The 12,375-nt window shown below is 49.1% G+C and overlaps 1 protein-coding gene across 1 annotated transcript; it reads left to right on the forward strand.

Annotated features, from left to right (window-relative positions):
* The first annotated feature begins 264 nt into the window (after nucleotides 1–264).
* Nucleotides 265–9,673, forward strand: TBR1 (T-box brain transcription factor 1). Its single transcript, XM_019727279.2, has 6 exons — nucleotides 265–1,075; nucleotides 1,662–1,816; nucleotides 2,177–2,298; nucleotides 2,908–3,066; nucleotides 4,082–4,143; nucleotides 7,172–9,673. Exons 1-6 carry the CDS (start codon nucleotides 384–386, stop codon nucleotides 8,028–8,030), a joined length of 2,049 nt encoding a protein of 682 aa, XP_019582838.1. The 5' UTR covers nucleotides 265–383; the 3' UTR covers nucleotides 8,031–9,673.
* Nucleotides 9,674–12,375: the final 2,702 nt, after the last annotated feature.

Here is a 12,375-nt window from a genome sequence, read left to right on the forward strand (position 1 = left end):
AAACCAACACACATTCCCCACCCCCCAAGCCAACAATAAAACCATCCCCTTCAATTTGCCATGATCGTCGCGACCAGGAGCCAGGTGATTATCCTAATTAATGTCTATCTAATTAAATTACTGTCAGCAGTTAACCAATGGCAGGAGCCGTTTCATCGGCTGCACAAGCAGCAAGATCAAAAGTGAGCCTTTTCTGATTGCTGCATAGTGTCAATTGGCCAATCTCTTCTCCCAGGGAAAAAAAAAAGTAAATCAAACCTTTGAGAAGCATTTGCTAGTTGAAGTGCTTTCTGTCTAGTGAGGGGGTCTGTGGATTTCTAGTTTATGATAAATAGGACTTTAAAAACCAGGGACAGGAGGGTGAGTGTTCAGGTTCTAGAGCTATGCAGCTGGAGCACTGCCTTTCTCCTTCTATCATGCTCTCCAAGAAATTTCTCAATGTGAACAGCAGTTTCCCACATTCAGGCGGATCTGAGCTTGTCTTGCACGATCATCCCATTATCTCGACCACTGACAACCTGGAGAGAAGTTCACCTTTGAAAAAAATTACCAGGGGGATGACGAATCAGTCAGATACAGACAATTTTCCTGACTCCAAGGACTCACCAGGGGACGTCCAGAGAAGTAAACTCTCTCCTGTCTTGGACGGGGTCTCTGAGCTTCGTCACAGTTTCGATGGCTCTGCTGCAGATCGCTACCTCCTCTCTCAGTCTAGCCAGCCACAGTCTGCGGCCACTGCTCCCAGTGCCATGTTCCCGTATCCCGGCCAGCACGGACCCGCGCACCCCGCCTTCTCCATCGGCAGCCCCAGCCGCTACATGGCCCACCACCCAGTCATCACCAACGGAGCCTACAACAGCCTCCTGTCCAACTCCTCGCCGCAGGGCTACCCCGCGGCCGGCTACCCCTACCCACAGCAGTACGGCCACTCCTACCAAGGAGCTCCGTTCTACCAGTTCTCGTCCACGCAGCCCGGGCTCGTGCCCGGCAAAGCGCAGGTGTACCTGTGCAACAGGCCCCTCTGGCTGAAATTTCACCGGCATCAAACGGAAATGATCATCACCAAACAGGGAAGGTAATGCTACGTTCTCGGCTGCCGCTGCTTCAGGCGCCGCCCGGGAGCAAGAGCGCCCGGGTTGCGATTGCCGCGGCCGCGATGATTTGGGGTCGGGAGCCGGGTGGAAGGCGCTCTGGTGCGCCCTAGAGTTGCCTGGTTTTGAAAACGGGGGAAGTGGAAGGTAGGAATCACAGCGGTGATGTTGGGGGTGGGGGTGATCCCTCTCTAGAAAGATGGTCGGAAAGCCAGTCAGTGGCCGGAGAAAGGCGAGAGACAGAGGGAGAGCCCCGGCCAGCGGCGGGAAATGGAAGGGACGCTTCCACGCTCCGATGCACGACAGGTGGAAATGCGGGTCGTCAACCTTGCTCTCTACCTGGGCAGTGATAACCTGCTGACTCCCCACTCCAGCTCACCGTCCGATTTCCCCTACTTCGGCCCCACTTCTTTTCCTCCCCCACCACCCCTTTTCTAACGCAGCTAACCTTCGCTACCAACGCTGCGAGAACAAGTTTTGCTTTGCTTTCTGGCGCCGCGCTTCTTGCATTTAATCTTTAACATTTATGTTTTTCCCCCTTGTTTTCTCCCCCCCCCTTAATTTAAATAGGCGCATGTTTCCTTTTTTAAGTTTTAACATTTCTGGTCTCGATCCCACGGCTCATTACAATATTTTTGTGGATGTGATTTTGGCGGATCCCAATCACTGGAGGTTTCAAGGAGGCAAATGGGTTCCTTGCGGCAAAGCGGACACCAATGTGCAAGGCAAGTCCTTCCAATTAACACGTTTTCCTGACACTTATTTAGGTGAGAATGATTAATTAAAGCCTTTGTGGACTGGCTCGAGCGACTTTTAAAACGATCGGCCAATGACTTCTAAAAGGAAACGAGGGGGACAGGGGGACAGACTGAGCGGCGAGAAGGGGGAGGATTATGCAAAAGCTATTTTAATCCTCCCGTTAATAGGAAGAGAGCACGGCCTAAAAAAGCCCCAGCTAATGGGCCTCACAGTGGAATAAGGTGTGTGTGTGTGTGTGTGTGTGTGTGTGTGTGTGTCCTAAATTGTGAGGAGTTGGGACTGGGCAGTGCCCGGGGCGTATGTAAACAACGTATTTCTTTCTCTAGGAAATCGGGTCTACATGCATCCGGATTCCCCTAACACGGGGGCTCACTGGATGCGCCAAGAAATCTCTTTTGGAAAATTAAAACTTACAAACAACAAAGGAGCTTCAAACAACAATGGGCAGGTCAGTGGCTCAAGCGCTCATCTCTCTCTCTCTCTCTCTCTCTCTCTCTCTCTCTCTCTCTCTCTCACACACACACACACACACACACACACACACACGTTCCTCCCTAACGTTCAGTTCGTTCGTTTAAATCAGCATGAGAAACTGGATACATGTTTCTTTGCTTAATTAAAAAGACTTTTAAAAATTCTACTTCCACCCTCCAAAATTATATTAAATAATCTATAAAGTTGCTCTCCTCGCCCCCTGCCCAATTCCCGAGTTCCCGACCTTCTCAAGTACAAATACTTGACTGATTTCGAGAAGGAAACCCACAGGATCTGCAGGTTGTGAAAATCTTTGTTCCTCGCTTTAGGAGGACTAGGGGAAGGGCCCTGAGGCTCGGGCGGTTGGGTTCTGTACTTCTCCGGGACTCGGACGAGCCTCACTCGCACAGGAGCGCGGGCTGGTCGGTCCCAGACAGCGGGTCACCAGCGAGGCGAGTCCGGGGGTCAGTTAGCCCAGGGGCGGGCTCCTGCCGGCCTCCGCTCGGCACGCAGCGCGCAGCCCTGCGCACACCGACCGCGTTAACGCGCAGCCGAGCGCTCCGTTTTTCTCTCCGCCGGACAGATGGTGGTTTTACAGTCCTTGCACAAGTACCAGCCCCGCCTGCATGTGGTGGAAGTGAACGAGGACGGCACTGAGGACACCAGCCAGCCCGGCCGTGTGCAGACATTCACCTTCCCCGAGACTCAGTTCATCGCCGTCACCGCCTACCAGAACACCGATGTAAGGAGGCTTGGGGGCTGGGCGCGCGGCGGGCGGCGTCCGCTTCTCCCGGCACCCGCGGGTACCCCCCGACCGACCCGGCTCCGGCACTCACAGCAGCCACAGCTGGCTCTGCCCAGCCTTTTAGACGCAGGGGTAGGGAGGGACCTGCTGAGCACCTTCCCTAAATACTTCGCCAAGGGAAAAAACGCTTCCTATTTGTCTCCGTCGCGGGTCATCCGGGCTGCCTTCTAGGGCCTAGGATTTCTACGGCTTCTCCTCTTTGGAATTTTTAATTTATTTCTCAAATTAGAACAGATTTGAATCTTCCTTCTTAAGAAGACCTCTTCCCTTTAGAAAATAAGCAGATTTCCCCCTACATTTTATTTTTTGGCAAGCTGTGCCGTCATCTAAAGAAAAAAAATTAAGTCTCAAGAACTGATGACTGAAATAAACAAACATCACTTTTTGGGTGGTCAAAAGAACAAACTCATTCATACATGTAAAAACTACAATAAATCAAATTACTGTGGGCTATAGAATGAGTTTTCTAGCCTTTGAGCCCCTTCAGCATTTGCAAGTTTGCAAAAACCAAAACTGATTTTAAGATGCCACTTGTAGGTTCTTCAGGTTGTGACTCAGAAGCGACCAACTTTTAACAATATTAAAAATAGGCAATTTTGTTGATTAATTCAAGTGTCTCTTAAAGACTTGTCTGAATGAGTGCATTGGGTGTAACAAGCATTTTTAAAATGTGCATTTAACCCAATTTAGCACACATGGGAGAGCTAATTGAAAGCAATGCTTTAGTTTTAGGCATCATTAATTTAAATATGTTCATCATAACTTTCATGATACTTTCTTTTTTCCCTCCTTTCCATCCACTCCCTCAAATTTTTCTGCTAGGAAAACGTTGCTATTTGATGAAACTGTAGGCCTTAAACTCTTGTAAAAAGTGGCAGATAATATATCCTCTAACACCCAATCCTCCTATATGGAAGGTGAGGTCAGATTAATCTTTTTTTCTCTTTCCCAGATTACACAACTGAAAATAGATCACAACCCCTTTGCAAAAGGATTTCGGGATAATTATGACACGTAAGTAATTTTGCACCTTCTTTCTCAAATAGTTGTGCAGTTGGGCTTTAGGTCAAAGGTGGATTGTTGAGTACAAGGCTTTTGGAAGCTAGAATGTGTGAAGATAGTGTTGTTTTCCCTTCCCTTTTGTCGGCTCCCCTTCTCTCTGGTGACCTTCTGGCTTAGTACTTCAGTGGTTTTGGTCAAAGGTTTCCTCCACCTATTTTCAGTTTTCTTATGAATTACAAAGTTGTTGGTGGGCCTCTGGGGCTGGCTGGCTGGCTGACTGGCTGGCTGGCGAAGCTGCCCTGGTTCCCGGGTGCGGGAGTTTTCTGTGGCACTGCAGATGCTCAGCTCAGATTGTCTGTGTCTGAAACCGCCGGATTCTGCCTGAAAGTGCATGTGGCTCTGGCAGTTGTTACAGTCTCCTTGGCATATGTGACTTTTATTTACCCATTTCCAAGTTTTGTGTAATAGCGTTTCCTATGCAAGTTTACTACGGACTGAATAAAAATGTGCACCCACCACAGTCAAGTTCATGAACAGAGCTGTTGTTATAATCATTTCAGGCTTTGGGAAGGACCCAGGTGCTGTTGCTGTGTATTATTTATAAGCTTTAAGAGAAAAATATTTCCTCTTCGGTGTGTTTTAATTAAATGTGTTGGTTCCCTGTTCTCCAAGCCTCCCTTACCTATCTTCATTTTTTTTCTATCAAAGTGCTGTTCTCTGGGGGCAACAGTAGGTGTAAATGGAGTGCTTTCTGGGCTTGTCTTAGCATTCTTGCTCAGAGTCCACGTTTAGTGCCTAAGAGTTCAGATAGTGTTATGCAGGAGAGTCTACCTCTGGAGTATAGGATGCCCAGATTTTTTTTTTTTTTTGACCATAAAAGGGAAGGGCACATACATTTTAATTTCACAGCTTGCATTAAGTGCCTGGAATAGAGCTACAAAGTTGAAGATATCTTTAACTAGACATATATTACATTTATGAAGAGACAAATGGCCACCTCTATTCCATCTCCATATAGATACCAACCTTCCCTCCCAATAATTTTTATAACAAATTGAAAAGAGAGCCATTGACATTCCTGCCTATAACTATCATGTGCATCCCCAGAAGTAGTTCAAAGGAAGCAAGCCTCACCAGTGGTTCCCCAGAATAAAAACTTGGCTCCTCTAGTCCTCACAAGCGAAAAGGTGGACCCAGCACAGTGGAAAGTGTGTGGCCCAGGAGACCAGAGTTATTGGTCTCTGTACTATGGGGTCTTGTAGATTTTGAGCTTTTAATTCTGTTGTGAACATCTGTTCCAAAGCATTTTATTTTGCACAAATCAATTTGGTAATCCCAAGTGGGTTGGGACTTGGATGGGCATCTTTTGCAGACTTCTTTTCTTTTAAAATATTGTGGTGGTAAACAAAATATATTTGCATCTTGCTGGTTATTTTTCCTTCCTGCCTCCTTCTATTTACCTTATTTGAAATTGGAATTAAGTTTCAGGAGGAAAATTTTGTGCAGTAATCAGAATGGACCGGAGCAGTTTCAGTGTAACCCTAACCCGCCCTTCCTCTCTGGCTGACTTTTGTTGGAAAAGCCACCTCCCTTTGATTCTTAAATCACTATCTTTTTTTTCATAAAAAGCTGCTTTACCTACACAAATGGATACTTTAGATTTTTAGGGGTTAGAGAAGAGTAGAATGGTTTGTTACATTCTCCCTTTCCACTGTTGTGTTGGTTATTTGGACATGGCTCACTGCTGGAGAAACAGGGAGAGCAGTGAGAGTTCACCGGGACTAGAGAATTGTTTGGCCACTCACCAGGGAATCTCCTCCCCAAAGGATTAAGGTCTGACAAGACTGAGGCTCTCTTTCAAAACAGTCTGTTGATTAAAGATTAAAACATTTATGTGTGAGCTAAATAAAAAGAGAGGCATGTGTGTATGTGTATGAGAAAACACTTCTACCAATCTTGATCCAATCTCGGGTTCCCGCTCAATTCTAATGGGATTTTCTAGGCCCAGGGTCTAGAGTTAATCTTTGATTATCCTATCTAAGGCAATTCCCAGGAACACAATTACTGTCTGGGCAATTACTGATTGGACAAGTTATTTAAGTTCCCTTTGCTTCAGTTTCATTATCTGTAAAGTGGGGGTAATAATGGTACCTCACTCCAAGGATTGTTGTTATGGTTAAATAAATCACAGTTGTACAGTCCTAGACAACAGTGCCCGGCACATAGTCAAATTGTGTAAGGGTTAGCTATTATTAGTGGGAGATTGCTTGGAGGAGGTTGATAACTGCACTGTAAGAATTTGCCCCAAAGCTTCTTTTTACTGGTAGGGGATCAAAAGCTGGGAAGAGAAGGTGTAAGTCAGGAATACTTTTTCTTTGTAAAAGAATTTTATTGGTTGGTGACTTTGTTTCTAAGTAGTAATTCTAGTTTGTATTGGTAAAGGTCGGGGTGAAAGAGTCACACGTGGGAAACCAGTCAGTCAGTACTGTGGAAGCTTCCAGCAGCAGCGCTCCAGTCTCGGAAGACTGGTGAAGGCCAGTCTTTGATTACTACCTGGATGGCCGCGTGCGCGCGTGTGTCAAATGGAAGAAAACTGTCTTGAAAGGGTGGAGGAATGTGCGCCGTGTTTAGAAATTTTGCTCAGAAACTTTCACCCCAGAGGACAGGCTCGCTGAGCAAATAAACCCTTACCCCTTGGGTTCATCTTCCTTAAGGTGTACATTGATTGGAGACGTGGAATGGGAATTTGCTGCTGTTCTCTCTTGGTCCCCAGTACACTTGGCGAGTGAGAACGGGGACCAGTTAAGCTTCCTTTGATCTGTATCATTTTTAGGTCCCTGAGTAGACAAATTGTTCCCACTATTATGTCCCGAATTACTTAGGGGAAGATGCAGGTCTGTGACCTTTTGTCTGTTTCTATGCTGGACAGTAAGTTACAGGTGGCGAGTGCGGAGGGTGGGCGAAAAGTGGTGGCCTTTCCTTCTGTCCCGCGAAGGGACCTCTGCGCCACCCCTCGGTTCTCTCTCTCCTTCCTTGGCAGGATCTACACTGGCTGTGACATGGACCGCCTGACCCCCTCTCCCAACGACTCCCCGCGCTCGCAGATCGTGCCCGGGGCTCGCTACGCTATGGCCGGCTCTTTCCTGCAGGACCAGTTCGTAAGCAACTACGCCAAGGCCCGCTTCCACCCGGGAGCGGGCGCGGGCCCGGGGCCAGGCACGGACCGCAGCGTGCCGCACACCAACGGGCTGCTGTCGCCGCAGCAGGCCGAGGACCCAGGCGCGCCGTCGCCGCAGCGCTGGTTTGTGACACCGGCCAACAACCGGCTGGACTTCGCCGCCTCGGCCTATGACACAGCCACGGACTTCGCCGGCAACGCTGCCACACTGCTCTCATACGCGGCGGCGGGCGTGAAGGCACTGCCGCTGCAGGCAGCGGGCTGCACGGGCCGCCCGCTGGGTTACTACGCCGACCCGTCGGGCTGGGGCGCGCGCAGCCCACCGCAGTACTGCGGCGCCAAATCGGGCTCGGTGCTGCCCTGCTGGCCCAACAGCGCCGCGGCCGCCGCGCGCATGGCCGGCGCCAACCCTTACCTGGGCGAGGAGGCCGAGGGCCTGGCCGCCGAGCGATCGCCGCTGCCGCCCGGCGCCGCCGAGGACGCCAAGCCCAAGGACCTGTCCGACTCCAGCTGGATCGAGACGCCCTCCTCCATCAAGTCCATCGACTCCAGCGACTCGGGGATTTACGAGCAGGCCAAGCGGAGGCGAATCTCGCCCGCTGACACGCCGGTGTCCGAGAGCTCGTCACCGCTCAAGAGCGAGGTGCTGGCCCAGCGGGACTGCGAGAAGAACTGTGCCAAGGACCTAGGCGGCTACTACGGCTTCTACTCTCACAGCTAGGCCGGCCCAGCCCGGCGGCCCCGCGCCCGCCGCGGTCCGGACCCCGCCAGCCCCTCAGCTCTTACCCAACTCCTCCACCCAGACCCCACCTTGCACACACCCCATTTTCATTTGACCCTCGATTACCGTCTGCAGCGAATAAGTACAGGTCTCCGAGAGTGATTTTAACCATTTTTTTGCACAGCAGTTTCTGCATTTAGCGCACCGACCTTCAAGTTTGCTGTAAACCGTTTGGTTTTCCTACTTACTCTCCTGTGAAGTTATACTCCTAACAGTACTCCCCGCCTCGTCGTTTTCTCGCCCCCTCCTTCTATTTCTTGTAAAGAAAACTCTTCACCTTCAGGAGACCTGGGCAGTCCTGTCAGGCAGCAGCGATTCCGACCGCCAAGTCTCGGCCTCCCCATTACCCATAGGATGTTGACTCTAGAACCTGGACCCATGCAGCGCGTCCTTTCTTATCCCCGAGTGGATGGATGGATGGTAGGGATGTTAATAATTTCAGTGGAACAAAGCCTGTGAAATGATTGTATATAGTGTTAATTTACTGTAACGAATGGCTAGTTTTTAATCTCATCGTCAAGGCACAAAACCAGTTCATGCTTACCTTTTCATTCATTTTCCTTTCTTTGACTTTTTCTCCACCCCCTTTCCCCTTTATAAAAATTAATTGTGAGATAACAATATTCTTAAGAGGCTCTGGAAACCTGAAATACTTGATAGATAATGATGGACTTCTCACTTCTCAATCCGTTGCATGAAATAATTACTCTGTGCCCCAATGCACACAGATGGCTAAGGAGAATCCGACCAAACACCTGTAAAGGATAGGTGTCTGTTCATAGGCAAGTCGATTAAGTGGCATGATACCTGCAAAGCAAAGTTAACTGGAGTTGTATGTTTTCCCCTCAATCCTTCTAAATAGAATAGCTCAACATAGCAATATTATTTTGCCTTATTTGTTTTTCCCCAAAGTGCCAAATTCATTACTGGTCTGTGCAGGTGCCAAATATGCTGACAAACTGTTTCTGAATATCTTTTCAGTAACCCCCCTCCACCTTTATATGCTGTAAATCTTTGTAATGAATATTCCACTAATGATATAGATGACTGAATTGTTGGTAACTATAGTGTAGTCTAGTGAAGATGAATTGTGTGAGTTGTATATTTTACTGCATTTTAGTTTTGAAAATGATTTCCCCACCACCAAGAAACAGCTGAAATTTGACTTCTTTGGGAAAACACTAGCATTAATGCAAGTAAGACTGACACCCCCCACCAAGTCTTGTTATATTTGATAAGGAGCATTAATCCCCCTGGAAATAGATTAGTAGGATTTCTAATGTTGTGTAGCAAACCTATACTTTTTTTTTTGTATTTTAAAGTTAATGTGAAATATGCATCAGATATAATATACAATCTAGATTCCAGTCCACAGGGGGATTTTTTTCCTAATAGGAATTCAGGGTCTAAACGTGTGTATATTTTGGCTCTTCTGTAAATCTAATGTTGTGATTTTTATATTTGTTTCGTTTTGTCTGTGAACTGAATAATTTATACAAGTACACACTCCATTGAGAAACGTTTTGTTTTTTGCTCGTTTGTATTGTCTGTGTATAAAAAGTAAAATAAATCTGGTAAAACACTATGGTGGTTGAACGCAGTTTACAGTTTGAAAATAATTATTATAGGCGATTACTTTTAAGGGTTAAGGAAAAAGAGCCTATCCCCACTTCAATATGAGGCCGTCTGTTTAATGGGAACCACCTCCCATTTTCCCCTTAAATTTGTTTTATAGCACTACTAGTAATTTCTTTTTGCTTCTTATTTACAATTACTTGGTTTCCTGTAAGTCGTTTCACTTTGTTGCACTCATTTTTTTTCCCAGGAAAATGTATGCACTTCCTCATCATATCTGTCTGATCTTTCTGAAGTTGGAAATAATGCGAGCGGGGAAAAAGGAGGGTCTTTAATAAGGAGTTAAGAATTTCTCTAAATTTCACAAAGTAAGGCGTGAGGCTTTGGGCAAGAGTAGGGTGTAATTTAAATGCATGTCAAATTAGGCTGACCGCAGCTTTATGTATAAGTTAAAAATTCCGGCCTTTAAATACGAGGCCTTGGAGGCGAGTGTCGAATCCGTAAATGCAAACACAGAATGACCTACATTTCTTAAGTGGACGGCTTTGGGGGGCGGGGTGGATTGGGTGAGGATGGAGTCAGGGAAGGACCAACTCGTGAAAGGTCAGTTTTTAACCACTGAACTTAAAACTTGCGTTGGGGCGTATGTGGGGGCGCGACTCCATCCTTTCTACAGTGGAATCCCTGTGCCAGTCCTGCCCAACTCAGATCCCCATCCCTGGAGAACATATGCAGAAAATGTGGATATCCCAGCTAGGGGGTTGCTGCGTCTCACTCCAGGAGTCTGCAGAGCTCTGCCTTTACCTCCTGCGTGGAGAAGAGAATTTTGTACGTTTGTCTCCCCAGAGGAAGGAGATCCAGGAAAAAAGGTGGAAAATGGTTCCACATTCTTGGTTAGTCTGGGCCAATCTCAGGCCACGGGACTAAATTTACCATCACCTAGGGATTGTCCTGTGTCACCTTTGCAATTTGACAGATGCTAGTATGAGGCTTCAAAGTTCCAATTAAAATGAAAATTAGAGGGGGCGGGGAACAAAACCGATTTGCCTTCCCTGGACAGTTTCGCCACTAGACGGCGTTCCGCGGAGTTTTGTCTGCCACCTCGAAAAGCGATGACTGATTCTCCTTTGTGTTTTTCTCCCTTCCCACACCTAAGAACTAAACAAGAGGACGAAAAAGTACAAAACACGGTGCCTGGGTAGCGAGTGAAGCCGAGCAGTGTATTCTTGTGACCTCCTACTGGGGCTGCGCTCCTGCGACCTCGCCGCCCAGTGCCGCGGGGGACAGGCGCACGTGCAGCGGGGAGGGCGCCGGGGATCGGGCGCGCGGCGCGGGGCCAGGCCCGCCGCCCTCGGGCCAGAGTCACTGTGAGCAAAGGAGTCGGTGTCATGTGCGGAAGCGAAGCTCTTAGAAGCCGAGGATAGATTTCACAGGAACGCAGTGCCTTGTACTAAAAGACGCACTTTAGCTGCTATTAGGAAGTATTTAGAAAATTAGGGAGGTCGTTTCCCTTGCAGCTCTGCCACCATCTGCTGTGTGGACTGAGTCAGCGTGAGGTAAATTTGCAGCTACGCGCTGCTCTCGGAGGCAGTGCGCTTTCCTGTCCCTCTCAAGCATGATTAGTTCCCCTCGCTTCCAAGAAGTCTTGGGTGTCGAGTGAAGTGACACTGTCTATGTATCAGAAAAGCTGCTGCTGTTCCAAGGAAATCAGAGTTTGGATCTGGGAGGGCCGGTGGGAACCCAAGTTCGCGTCCGGGGTTAGATTTCGAGTTGCCTTTTTATCTCTGTGAGGGTAGGGGTCACGGTAAGGACCGACAGGGATGACGAATCCTCCCGGTTAACTGCAGGTTTCCTCAGGTTTCCAAAGGGTATCTTCCAAAAGGAAGGCAAAAGAAGGCGAGCGTGCGGCTAGCACTTTATTCTTGCTCACGCCTTCCCACCACTCACAGTCCGCGCCATTTTAACTCGCTTTCAACCACCCGCTTGGGGCCGAGCGCTGTGGCCGGCTGGCGCTGCTCGAGCGGAAGGGTGCTGCTCCCGCGGTTCTCGGCCTTCGAGGCGGGCGCTGTGGGGCGGTATAGACGAGGGTAGGGAACCCAGCGCGCCGCGGTGCAGGGCGGCCGCAGGCAGCAGGTGGGTCCTGCTCGGCAGGCGAGGCCGCAGCGTGGCCCGGGCCTAGCGCCGTCTGCGTGCCCTGAGCCCCGGCCAGCGCCGACGGGAGTGTGCAGGAGCCCGGCTGGGGGTAGGGACGTGGCGGAAGCCTGGCCTCCGCTGCCGAGTCTGGGCCGAGGCTCTCTTGCTTCCTCATTGGGCGTGCGGGCGGCTGCAACGTGGCTGTCCCGGCCGCCAGTTCAGACCGGGCGTCCAGGTTAGGGGTCCAGGCAAGGAATCCAGGCCGCGAGTGCAGACGGGGAGTCCAGGCCCAGGTCTAGGCCCGAAGTCCACCTGGGCGGATCTAGTCCCAGGAGGGCGCGGCCTTCCCGCCGGTAGCTTCTCAAGAGCCACGCAACCGACTAGGATTTAGGACGTGAATGCGTTTTCAGGCCTAGCAGAAACTCACAGAACAGTGTGTTTGAACGATCAGGTTGTTTCTGTCTCTTTCGCACTGACGTACATCACCCAAGGTCTTGCAACGTAGTAATTTAGGGTCTGTAGAGAACTTTCTGACCCCTCTTCCCTCCTGCAGATACCTTTTCTTATAAATCCTACT

Source organism: Rhinolophus sinicus, linkage group LG01 (genome assembly GCF_036562045.2).
Source record: "Rhinolophus sinicus isolate RSC01 linkage group LG01, ASM3656204v1, whole genome shotgun sequence".
Classification (NCBI taxonomy): domain Eukaryota; kingdom Metazoa; phylum Chordata; class Mammalia; order Chiroptera; family Rhinolophidae; genus Rhinolophus; species Rhinolophus sinicus.

Excerpts from the sequence above, each read along its gene's own strand:
- TBR1 (XM_019727279.2), top strand. The coding sequence starts at position 384 with ATGCAGCTGGAGCACTGCCTTTCTCCTTCTATCATGCTCTCCAAGAAA. Across the intron at positions 1,817-2,176 it reads AGCGGACACCAATGTGCAAG|GAAATCGGGTCTACATGCAT; the intron begins GCAAGTCCTTCC and ends TTCTTTCTCTAG. Across the intron at positions 2,299-2,907 it reads CTTCAAACAACAATGGGCAG|ATGGTGGTTTTACAGTCCTT; the intron begins GTCAGTGGCTCA and ends TCCGCCGGACAG.